We start from the raw sequence: 13,434 nt of genomic DNA, 5'->3' as shown, positions 1-13,434 counted from the left end.
GGGGCGTTATATAATCATGGTCAATCCCACTATTCGTTGGTGAAAGAATAGCCCAAGAGCTGGCAGTGGGCAGTGATAACTAGTTGTCTTCCTTCTGGTATTACATTGCTAAATTAGGGACGGCTAACACAGATAGCCCTCGTGTAGCTTTGCGCGAAATTAAAAAAACAAACAAACTTAATTAATTATGGAAACAGTAAGAGTAAAGTACGACATTACACATGACGTGGTGGAGATAAAACAGCACATTGAACAAAATTAACCCTAGTGTGTGTTTAACTCTTCAATAATTTGTTATAAAATTAATGTCCCTGACATAATCAAATAATAAATTTAAAGTTCAATATCGCTGTTAAATTATAATAAAGCAATTTACATCTTTGTGAATGTTTGATATTTTTGTTGATCAGTCAAGTTTTATTATAATTGAGGGTTTCAATCGTGGTTTATAGCATGTCACATAATAACCTATAAAATGGTGTATTTCATTACATTAGTGATTTTTAAATAATTTTGCGCATTGATATTTGTTATGTGAAAAAGTGATCTATTTGATCTGTTTTTTACCGCTAAATTAGGGACGGTGAGCACAGATAACCCTCGTGCACCTTCGCGCGAAAATTCAAAACAAACCAAACCACTTCAAAATATTAAAGACTGTGCAGACAGTCATTTATGAAATTTTGCGCGAAAATACTAAAATAAAAAACTTATTTTTTACAAAATGTAACATTACAAACATGTGATTCACAGATTCAAGAAATATTCGTCTTTATTAGCCCTTCTTCATAAGAATAAACTTCATTCTTATATATTTATATGTTATATAAATATAAGCACATTGTGGTGAAAGACAATTAAAAACCCTTATGTGTTTAGTCAGCTTTAGTGTAAGTAATATTTGAATGAAACTGAATTTTCTCTCACTTGGCACTTTTTTATATGTTGATTACATTTGTATACAGTATGTACTTCGTTTAAGATAATACATAAAATTATTATTGTGGTTTTGGTTTTTAGCGATCAGAACGAGAAATAATGTAAAACAATTTTAAAATGTACGATATGAAACATGTTAACATGTCATACTGTAGTTTGGAATATTTAGAAATTAATATACAGTGTTGTACACCGAGAACTGGCAAAGCATTTCTGCTATGGATATGTAGTGTTAGACACCAAAACTGGCTGATTAAAACTACCACAAAAATGTGTTGAACTCCGAAAATTAGGTAAGCGTGGACATCTTGAATATGTTTCGGAATAGAACTCAATTTGTGTTTTTTTCTGCAGATAATGAATAGACATGAGTTTGGTTTCAGGCTAAAATATAATACAAACTGTTTTTCTACTGAAAATTACAGTTGTAGCTAAACAGCGTGTCACTACAACTTAGTGTATAAAGAATAACATATTTATCTCTCAGTTCAAATCTAACGCAACATGGGGTGTAAACTGACCAAAGCTGTATCTTTGAAGAAGAAAGGAAGCAGCTTCCCACAGCAACATAATGGACCTGTGTCCAGTGAAACTGCATATCCAATGGAACGGCCTGAACTGACAAGTAACCAGATAGCTCTTCTGACCAACACGTGGAATCTTCTGGTTGAAAATATTTCCCGTGTAGGAGTTATTGCCTTTATGAAGTAAGCTCGTATATTATTAGAGAGTTCCACAGAAATAAACAATCTTTGACAATAACGCCTAAGCACACACAAACATCACATATTCTACTGTACATAGAACTAAACATTTTCGACCCGTTGTATCAAATCACGTAAAAAAAAACAACACTGTACTCAATTAGCAGACTAACAGTGGTTAAACACTTTGAGAAACGTATTACTAGAAGAATTAAATCAATACAATGTAAATGTTCCACATTGTGGTACTAATTACTAGTACCATTGTGAAAACGAAACGAAATATATTTTAAATGGTTTGTTTTTTGTTTTTGAATTTCGCACAAAGCTACGCAAGGGCTATCTGCGCTAGCCGTCCCTAATTTAGCAGTGTAAGACTAGAGGGAAGGCAGCTAGTCATCACCACCCACCGCCAACTCTTGGGCTACTCTTTTACCAACGAATAGTGGGATTGACCGTCACATTATAACGCCCCCACGGCTGGGAGGGCGAGCATGTTTGGCGCGACGCGGGCGCGAACCCACGACCCTCGGATTAGGAGTCGCACGCCTTAACACACCTGGCCATTCAGTTTAGATACTGAAATATTCAGCAGGTACTGAACTTTTGGGAAACAGATGATATTAACAAAGCAATTCAAGAAACGCCTGAGAGAAAACAGTATTACTGGTATGTTTTGTTAAAGCGTGCGACTCGTAATCTGAGAGTCGCGGGTTCGTATCCGCGTCGCGCCAAACATGCTCCCCCTTTCAGCCGTGGGGGCGTTATAATGTGACGGTCAATCCCACTATTCGTTGGTAAAAGAGTAGCCCAAGAGTTGGCGGTGGGTGGTGATGACTAGCTGCCTTCCCTCTAGTCTTACACTGCTAAATTAGGGACGGCTAGCGCAGATAGCCCTCGTGTAGCTTTGCACGAAATTCAAAACAAACAAACAAACAAATACACAAGCTCACAGGAGGAAGAGGTATTTTGCACCTGACCCTCCTAGGTATCGAAAATCCAACATGCACAAATACTCACAAAGAAGAAGCGAACAAGCTCATACGTGTGTGTATGGTTCATTATGTTCAACCACCACCCTCTAGTACACTAGTAGAGTATACATGTCTTGTTTACCTCAACCAAAGTGGTTATGGCACGTGAAAAGAAGGAACTGGCACGAAACTTGGGAGGCTGTAAATCCAAAGGTTGTCTATCATATACATAACAGTTTACTGACTGATTAAATATATATATATATACACCCACAAAATTTGAGTAAACGTATTTGATCTATTTTGTTATTAAAAAATTTGCAAAACTGCGTAAACAAGGATGGCAGCATTTACTTTTAATTTTGAAATAAAAGGCCTGATCAAATTATTATTTTCATAGTAAAATCGCGAGTTAGTCCAATGATCTTAACTACAAAGGTCTGTTGAAAATCGTATTCATTGTTTACCAAATCACTTAAAATAATTATTTTAAAAAGAATATTCTTATACACAGTTTTAAGTGTAATGATATTATTATTATTTTATATTACATTATTATATTACAGTAAAGGTACCACATAGAAGATGCTAGTAAAAGCCTAATATAATAATGTTTACAATAAAACGTCTGTAAAAGAAACGCTAACTGGAGTATGTTAAAGAAATTTGTTGTATTGTTTAAAATGTTCCGATGAAAACATTGTTCAAAATTGTTATAACGAAATGTATTGTTTAAAATGTTCCGAGGAAAACATTGTTCAAAATTGTTATAATGAAATGTATTGTTGCAATAACGTTTAAAATAAATCGCTATAAACAATCATTGAGAGTTTTAAGTTCAAAAGACAGCTTGTATGTTAATATACAAGAGCTACTAAAAACATCAGTCATGTAAGCTTTATAACTTGTGTTACGAAACTATAATCAATTTATTTAGCGTTAATAGCTTTTGTTTTTATGGTCCTCCTGTAGCTTAGCTAAAATTCGGCACTCAATTCCTATGGTGGCCAGAGCAAAGATAGCCCTTTTTGCAAATTTGGACTTAGCAACAAACAAACTCTTACGTAAATATGTTAAGCCTTGCGATTATCGTTTTCAATAAATGAAATATCTAAATTTATTAAACATGTAACTATTTTATATTTGCATTTATCCTTGTTCATACAGCATAACTAATGGATGGTTTCAATAACTTCTTACATATATTTTATAAGAAATTTACTTTGAGTTATCCAAAAACTTTCGACAAAGTTTAGTGTTCCAAAAAAAACTGTTTATCGTGTAGCAAATCCTAGTGTTATAAGGAAACATTACAAAAGAGTAACATATTCAGCCACTTCAAACATGTCCTACATCACTGTTTACATTCAGTGTGATATTTCAGAGATAAAAATAATGGTTGAATACATATTTTAACGTTTCATATTCAAATGATACTTCAAAAATAGAGGTTTGATTCATAAATATTCGATTATTTACTATCTGTTTTTAGTATAAGGAAAGAGAACAGTTAAACTGATAATATAATATTATGAATTTTAATCAACCTGTTATGTTTAAGAAGATGAATATAAATTATTACTTTGTACGTAGATAACACTACATGTACATTGTGTAATGTTATAATGACACTGACTTTGTGTTATTTAACTTTCGTCTCTGTTTGTTTCATTGAATTTATTTAATATGTAATTTATTAACACCCCTTGTGTAAACAGCTTATTTGAAACTCATCCAGATGTCCAAGAAGTTTTCTTACCCTTCAAGGGGCTGTCTCAAAATGAGCTCCGTTACAGCAAGGAATTGAGAGCGCATGCGCTTCGAGTGATGGGGTTTGTTCAAAAAATAATGGCACGCTTGAACGAGGAAAAAAAGATGGACCAGTTACTCACAGACCTTGGAAGAAAACACATCTATTATGGAGCAAAACCTGAGTATATTGATGTGAGTTTGTATATTTAAATCTACTTTCATTTTACAACAACGTACGATATTGACAAAATAAGAAAGGCATAGATAATACTGATTGATGCTCTCTTTCTTCTTGAAAAAAAAAACAGTAAAAATTACTAAATTTTCAATGTTTGACATAAAATTGAGAGTGACTGAACGGTTTCTCCAATTTCATGTTTTTCGTACGTTACAAGCTGTAAAAAAGAGAGATAGAAAGTTAAAACGTAGATATTAAACGTTGGAAACCTTAACAGTGTGTAGCTTTCAGTGTGAAATAAGTTGTTTTTTAACAGTGTGTAGCTTTCAGTGTGAAATAAGTTGTTGTTTTTAACAGTGTGTAGCTTTCAGTTTGAAATAAGTTGTTTTTTTAAACAGTGTGTAGCTTTCAGTGTGAAATAAGTTGTTTTTTTAAACAGTGTGTAACTTTCAGTGTGAAATAAGTTGTTGTTTTTAACAGTGTGTAGCTTTCAGTGTGAAATAAGTTGTTTTTTTAACAGTGTGTAGCTTTCAGTGTGAAATAAGTTGTTTTTTAACAGTGTGTAGCTTTCAGTGTGAAATAAGTTGTTTTTAAACAGTGTGTAGCTTTCAGTGTGAAATAAGTTGTTTTTTTAAACAGTGTGTAGCTTTCAGTGTGAAATAAGTTGTTTTTTAAACAGTGTGTAGCTTTCAGTGTGAAATAAGTTGTTGTTTTTTTAAACAGTGTGTAGCTTTCAGTGTGAAATAAGTTGTTTTTTTAACAGTGTGTAGCTTTCAGTGTGAAATAAGTTGTTTTTTAAACAGTGTGTAGCTTTCAGTGTGAAATAAGTTGTTTTTTTAAACAGTGTGTAGCTTTCAGTGTAAAATAAGTTGTTGTTTTTTTAAACAGTGTGTAGCTTTCAGTGTGAAATAAGTTGTTTTTTAAACAGTGTGTAGCTTTCAGTGTGAAATAAGTTGTTGTTTTTTTAAACAGTGTGTAGCTTTCAGTGTGAAATAAGTTGTTGTTTTTTAACAGTGTGTAGCTTTCAGTGTGAAATAAGTTGTTTTTAACAGTGTGTAGCTTTCAGTGTGAAATAAGTTGTTTTTTTTAACAGTGTGTAGCTTTCAGTGTGAAATAAGTTGTTTTTTTAAACAGTGTGTAGCTTTCAGTGTGAAATAAGCACAATTTTAAACAGTGTGTCACTTTCAGTGTGAAATAAGTTGTTCTTTTAACAGTGTGTAGCTTTCAGTGTGAAATAAGTTGTTGTTTTTTAATCCTGTGTAGCTTTCAGTGTGAAATAAGTTTTTTTAACAGTGTGTAGCTTTCAGTGTGAAATAAGTTGTTTTAAACAGTGTGTAGCTTTCAGTGTGAAATAAGTTGTTTTAAACAGTGTGTAGCTTTCAGTGTGAAATAAGTTGTTGTTTTTTAACAGTGTGTAGCTTTCAGTGTGAAATAAGTTGTTTTTTAACAGTGTGTAGCTTTCAGTGTGAAATAAGTTGTTTTTTAACAGTGTGTAGCTTTCAGTGTGAAATAAGTTGTTTTTAACAGTGTGTAGCTTTCAGTGTGAAATAAGTTGTTGTTTTTTAACAGTAAATAAATAAATAACATTTTTACTATGCTGTTTATTTCTCTACCACAAGGAAATCTGGTTACTTTTAAACAATTCTTTGTTTTCGCTTCTTGACAAATTAAACAAGAATTCTGGGAAAATACCTGTGAGAAAATTAAATACTGCACGATTCATTTTCCATTCCTTTTGTCTTCTGTTATTTTCATTCACACTTGTATTTGGCCCAGTAAGTTGTTATTGTTTTCAGGCGTTAAATTTTAGTTTAATTTGAAATAATGTAGTAACATAGTATTAACAAAACTAACTTTATGTTGTTGTGACGTAATACGTGTATAACAAAACTAGCTTTATATTGTAGTAATATAATATTAACAAAACTAACTTTATGTTGCAGTAACGTAATATTAACAAAACTAACTTTATGCTGTAGTACCATTAACAAAAAAACGTAGAATTAACAAAATTAATTTTGAATAAAAACAATATCACAAAACCAGTAAACGAATCCTCTATGTAAGTGCTCGAGTATTATCAGTATTTCACATCGAACAACAAAACTGGAAGTAAAAACCAAGCAAGAAATCATAAACGAAGAAACACTACCCTCCTATACATAAAACTACATTGATATTTTGTCACTGATACCATGCCAGTGGTTTTCAAAACCCTTTGTTCATTCATCCGGAATGCTTTAAAAATCAAAACGTGAAGGTGATTCTTTCATATAAGAAAAAAAAGAAAGAAAAATGCAAGTAAAAGGTAGCTTTTATATTTTCTTTCCAACTGACCACATACGAGTAATTGATTGTATAACCTTCTTTCAGTGTTGTAAAGTTTTAACAATGAGATAAGTTTTTTTATTAAATAAAAATTAAAATCATTCTTTTCCTTACCTCAATTTTTCATTGATTCTTCAGTGGATAGGTCCTCAGTTCGTTAACGCCATCAGACCGTCGTTAGAAGCTCATTGGACAACAGAGATAGAAGGAGCTTGGTGTCAACTTTTCCGATACGTGGCGTGGGTAATGAAAACCGCCATGATGGAACAACATTCCGAATCTGATCAGTTGCCTCTCCAAAATCTTCACACACAAACACAACTGTAAAATGTTCTGAACATAAAAGTTCACTAACTCTTTAATATTTTACTTGAGATTACTGACAAGGTTTATCTCTGCAAGTAAACTTTTACTCATTGAACTTTCATCAGAAAATCGAGTTCACACACTCGAGAGTCTCTGCAGAAATCTCTTGCACTAACAGTGACATAAATGATTACAGTTGCTCTCTTGAAATTTAAAGCAGCATCCAGAAGATCTTTTATATCATACATTTTGTAATGCATGGTTATCAGATGGTGAACACTGAAGCACCATTTTCAACCTGGAATTAACTTATATTCAAGAGCTTATTAATGACGAGAAACCCATTTGAAGTAAAAATGTATTCTCAAGACGGCTGGTATGGGTGTTAAAACTTTAATTAAAATAAAGTACATAACAAAGTGTTGACCTTCTAAGGTCATCTTCAGGTTAACAAAGAAAGTTTGCAACTCTGCGCTTCTTCCATCCACTTATCTTCCGCGATACTTTTTAAACATAGGCAAACTTGTAAGGGAATGTATTGCTTTACAAGTGCACCGTATCACCATGAAGTTAAAACGTTGTTTTGTACTATATTCTAATTAAACGTTTAACACCCATATTAGCCGTCTTGAGAATACAGTGATGACGACAAACCCGTTGAAGTAAAAATGTATTGTCAAGACGGCTGGTATGGGTATTAAAATGTTAATTTAATTTGAAATATTGTAGTAACATAATATTAACAAAATAAACTTTATGTTGTAGTAACATAATATTAACAAAACAAACTTTATGTTGTTGTAGTAACATAATATTAACAAAACAAACTTTATGTTGCAGTAACATAATATTAACAAAACTAACTTTATGTTTAGTAACATATTAACAAAACAAACTTTATGTTGCAGTAACATAATATTAACAAAACTAACTTTATGTTTAGTAACATATTAACGAAACAAACTTTATGTTGCAGTAACATAATATTAACAAAACAAACTTTATGTTGTAGTAACATAATATTAACAAAATAAACTTTATGTTGTAGTAGCATAATATTAACAAAACAAACTTTATGTTGCAGTAACATAATATTAACAAAACTAACTTTATGTTGCAGTAATATAATATTAACAAAACAAACTTTATGTTGCAGTAACATAATATTAACAAAACTAACTTTATGTTGTAGTAACATAATATTAACAAAACAAACTTTATGTTGTAGTAACATAATATCAACAAAACTAACTTTGAATAAAAACAATATCACAAAACTAGTTTTTAAAAGCGAACTCTTTTGGTGGCAAATAAATTTGTATTATAAGGACATTATCAACACGTGTATGAATTATTTTCTATAGATCATTTATGCACTGTGTTTCTGTTGCATCAACAAAAATTAAAATGGGCAATAGGTGCATATTCCAGAGTGACATTAAAAAAATTCTTGGGGGACTAATCTACAAAACAACCTCGAGTAGAAAGACTTCCATATGGCATCAATGCATACAGTTAGCTCACTGGATCACAAGTGAAATTACGAAAAAATAAGATTCGACTACAAGCTTAAAGTTAGCACTTTTTTTTTAGCGGACTCATTATTAGCAAGATTAAAATAGCTTTTCTAAGTGCAAACAAAACCAAACACACATACACATACAGAAATATGTCCAAAACTATAGCCATGTACATCATCAATAAATGCTATATTCTGTCATAAGAAGTCACTCTTCATGTATCTGTCTGCTTATAATTTTGATATGGTGCACTTATAAAGCTGAAAGAGAAAAATTATATTTAATTTCTGAATAATTTGTTTCTTTATTTGGAACACAGCACAAAGCTACACGATGGGCTATCTGTGCTCTGTCCACTACGGATATTAAGTTTGTTTGTTTTGAATTTCGCACAAAGCTACACGATGGGCTATCTGTGCTAGCCGTCCCTAATTTAGCAGTGTAAGATTAGAGGGAAGGTAGCTAGTCATCATCACCCACCGCCAATTCTGGAGCTACTCTTTCACCAGCGAATGGTGGGATTGATCGAACATAATAACGCCCACACGGCTGAAATGATAAGGACGTTTGATGTGACGGGGATTCAAACCCGCGACCCTCATATTGCGAGTCAAGTTCTCAAATCATCTGGCCAAATCGGGTCTACTGTCTAAGATTTGTTCACCAAACTATTTATCTGGGATATGCCCACTAGCTTTATCATTTAGGATTTGAAAATAAACTACTATCTAGGATATGCTTATCAGATTAATGAATAATATTGTCGAGGGTATATTCCCCATCTAGCATATATGTGAATATTAGTTCATCAAAATTATTTTCTAGGTAATTTAGTAGCAATATAACAAGGGCAGAAGACATAGTAAGACTACTGCTACTAGTTTACTCGTTGGACATAAGATTCTGATCTTTAATCGGACATATTTGGAGCTGTTAGAACAACTTTAAGATCTAAGATTTTTCTTATCATCCTCAAACAATTTTTCTTTATCGTTTTTAATTATTGGTATGAAAAATTCTAGTGTACGGTGTACCTTCACTAATGGGAGAACCTATTTTCGAAGATATTTATAAATACAGTTATGTAGGATAGATTCACACACTATAACTTGTCTCCTGAAGTGAAATAGATTAATAGATGTGTATATATATATATATATATTCACCAGGATTATTTTATCGTACATGTTCACAAAACCTGCTATATTAGACTTTTCTACCTGTGTAATTAGTAGTATGAATAGATTCGCCCGATATCATAAAGGGGGCGAATATTGAATACATGCTTACAAGGTTTAATATCTAATATACACTTACCAAAGTTATCACTTACGGTATATCTCCCTGGAAATATTCTGTGAAACAGACTTACCCAAATTATTTGCTAAAGTTATTGTTTGGAATAAGCTGTGCAGGTTTGTTATCTGAAATGCGTTGTCTGGCATAATTATTTGGAAATTATTCTTCAGTTATAATCTGGAGAATATCTACTATATTTAGTCTTTATATTACATTAAACAAAGTTATTATATCTTTATAATATATTCACCAAGATCTTTCTTTGTGTTGTATTTTCGATATGATATAATATGGATATATTCTAATTACCTGAGGTACAATGTGATATGGCTCATCTTTGTAGATTGTGCTACGTCTACTAGAGAACCCATACAAGGAAAAGATCCCAAAGGCTCCACTGTAAAAGTGCCAGTGATTGATATATCTTTCAAAAATAGTCATACGTACATAATAATCTTTGTGACCCATGCGACAAGGTATTCTGATTCTTACAACGGACAAAATATAGCCGCTGACAGCGTAATCAGAGCACTGGTCAATATATACAGAAACAGGTTATTAGTGATATATAGCCAAAATACAGAAACAGGTTATTAGTGATATATAGCCAAAATACAGAAACAGATTATTAGTGATATATAGCCAAAATACAGAAACAGGTTATTAGTGATATATAGCCAAAATACAGAAACAGGTTATTAGTGATATATAGCCAAAATACAGAAACAGGTTATTAGTGATATATAGCCAAAATACAGAAACAATAGTCAAAATACAGAAACAGGTTATTAGTGATATATAGCCAAAATACAGAAACAGGTTATTAGTGATATATAGCCAAAATACAGAAACAGGTTATTAGTGATATATACAGAAACAGGTTATTAGTGATATTCAAACAAAGTTTATTTCTTGATGCACTAAAGATGGCTACTAATCATACAGTAGTTCACTATACTATATCCTCATATCACACTTGGGTTAATGATCTTGTTGAAAATGTCAATAATACTCTCAGAATCGTGTTTAAAAGACTGTAGAGTGATCAACCTAAACAGTTGGATAGATATTATTATTTTATTACCATGAGTTTCATAAAGAATCAACAGAATTTTCCTCTTTTCATTTATTGTATGGTATATCTCTTCAAGGGTTGAACATATCTTCAAAGAATTTTGAACAATAGAGGTGGAGAAGCTTATAGTTAAGACTAATTATAAGGTTTTGAACTAAGGGACAAGTTTGACCAAACTTTGCAGATTGCACACTTGAGAAACTTTCGAAAATAGAAAGCTGTTTATGCAGAATAAAGGGATGAGTTCAAAGGTAAGGTCAACACCTACTATAATATTATGTATCAGAACATTCAATATGATGATCAGCTAAAGGTCAATGGAAGCACGAAGGTGATGGTAGTAGAAATAAATGCCTGTGACCTGCTTTCATAAATGTCATCTGCAATTATCATTGAAAGTATTGTTGCTTAATGGGATGATGTAGTTGGCAGTTGGTGTTGAAGACTCTATGAACCTGGGATATGATAATTTCAAGAAGAGATACAGGTATGTAACTACTGTAAAGAAAAAAATTGGCTGATCCCCAGAGACATGAGATGCATTCACTCACTACTCATTTTATATATATATTTTAATAATATTCCAATGTTCTATAGTAGCACATTCAACTCAGTGTTTCCAAATATTATTCTCTGTCCTTCCTATAAAAATCCCTAAAGCAAAACATTCAACATAAGATAAAAACTGGCGCTATCAATAATTCAACTTCACCATATACATCTTCACTGTTGACTTTACCATATACATCTTCACTGTTCACTTCACCACATACATCTTCACTGTTGACTTCAACACATACATCTTCACTGTTGACTTCACCACATACATCTTCACTGTTGACTTTACCATATACATCTTCACTGTTGACTTCACCACATACATCTTCACTGTTGACTTCACCACATACATCTTCACTGTTGAATTCACCATATACATCTTCACTGTTGACTGTATGAAAGAAAGATAATTCCAAATGTATGTACAAAGAATAGAAAAAACTGCTAAGGTAACCATTTTTATCAAGAGCCAACGTTCATGTATAAAGATTTATTTCAGAAAACCAACAAAGTAAAACTCTTTAAAAATATTGACTTAAATAAGGAACATTGGCAGGTTCTAGTGCTGAGAAGAACCGCATTTGTAATGTGGATGTATGAGTTCCTTAAGGTATCTCTTATTGTAAAAATGTAGAAGTTCGTGAATGGTATGGATAGCCCACATAACCAGGTTGATGATATCGTTGTGCAAACGAAAACTTGGAAGGATGGCTCAACAGTACCTAAACACTTATTTTACAAAATGTTTATGTGTAATCTTGCAGTTAAACCCACAGTGTGAATGTTTGGTGTTTTAAATGTGGAATTTTGGGTCCACCAAATAAATGAGAGGAATATTGGCTTGCTTGAGAACAACATATTTAAAATAAGGGAACCATAAAGATCCCAAACTAGGAGTGAGATCAGGATATTAATTGAATTATTATAATATTTCATTCCTACTTACGAAGCCACAGTAGCCTTTCTTACAGGTTTGACAAAGAACAGTCAACCAAGCATAGCAGTGAGCCTATTCTCATGTTACCAAACGAAGACAACCAATCCATTCTTAGATCTGATGCTTCTGACAGTAAAATTGGAGGCATTTGCTAAAAGAATTTGATGGCAAGTTGATTCCCATCAGCTTTACTAGCAAGACACTGTAAGAGAGAAAGGTAAAATGTGTATAACTGTTATATGATGTGCATTGTGTACCCTTAATTGATGGAGTTTATTCTTGAAATTGACCATCGACCTTTTGTATATTCCAATAAGTCGAAATTCAGCAATGATAGAATTATGAGATGAACAGTGTTTTAAAAGTTGTGATAATGTTGGATCCTATTTTATGAGGAAAGCTTTATGAAGGGACTGTGTTCAGTATCAGTCTGTATTAAATACGATCACAATGGAATGTGAGCTTACAGAAAGTCATTATTGGTTCATTAAAGCTTTGTAAATATTGATATAATGTTGACATTAAACGAAGTTGTCAGACTTTATGCTTACTGTTGTATAACATAGCTGATTTTATTGTTGTTCTGATATTGTTGCATAGCATTCGGGTGTTGTTATTGTATCCCAGCTATTGAGAAACACTATAGGGTAGCGATTACATTATGACAGGAAAACCGTGTGGAAAGAAATTTATTTCCCAGACTTTGTAATTTTGTTAAAGAAGGCCATTTCTTTCTTAAAGTGAAAGAAGTGTTACAAATTCTCTACTGTTATACATCTACCACTTACATTGTATTATGTTCATAAAAGTGCAATATACCCGTGGGATTGTTCACGCTCTAAAGTCTAATATATTACTTTCAGT

The 13,434-nt window shown here is 32.3% G+C and overlaps 1 protein-coding gene across 1 annotated transcript; it reads left to right on the top strand.

Annotated features, from left to right (window-relative positions):
- Positions 1-1,347: 1,347 nt before the first annotated feature.
- LOC143254496 (globin D, coelomic-like) lies at positions 1,348-7,977 on the top strand. Its single transcript, XM_076509668.1, has 3 exons — positions 1,348-1,646; positions 4,336-4,561; positions 7,014-7,977. Exons 1-3 carry the CDS (start codon positions 1,444-1,446, stop codon positions 7,200-7,202), a joined length of 618 nt encoding a protein of 205 aa, XP_076365783.1. The 5' UTR covers positions 1,348-1,443; the 3' UTR covers positions 7,203-7,977.
- The last annotated feature ends 5,457 nt before the right edge of the window (positions 7,978-13,434 follow it).

The sequence above is a fragment of the Tachypleus tridentatus genome, chromosome 6 (assembly GCF_004210375.1).
Source record: "Tachypleus tridentatus isolate NWPU-2018 chromosome 6, ASM421037v1, whole genome shotgun sequence".
NCBI classification, from domain to species: domain Eukaryota; kingdom Metazoa; phylum Arthropoda; class Merostomata; order Xiphosura; family Limulidae; genus Tachypleus; species Tachypleus tridentatus.
This window is presented reverse-complemented; position numbering and strand designations above follow the sequence as displayed.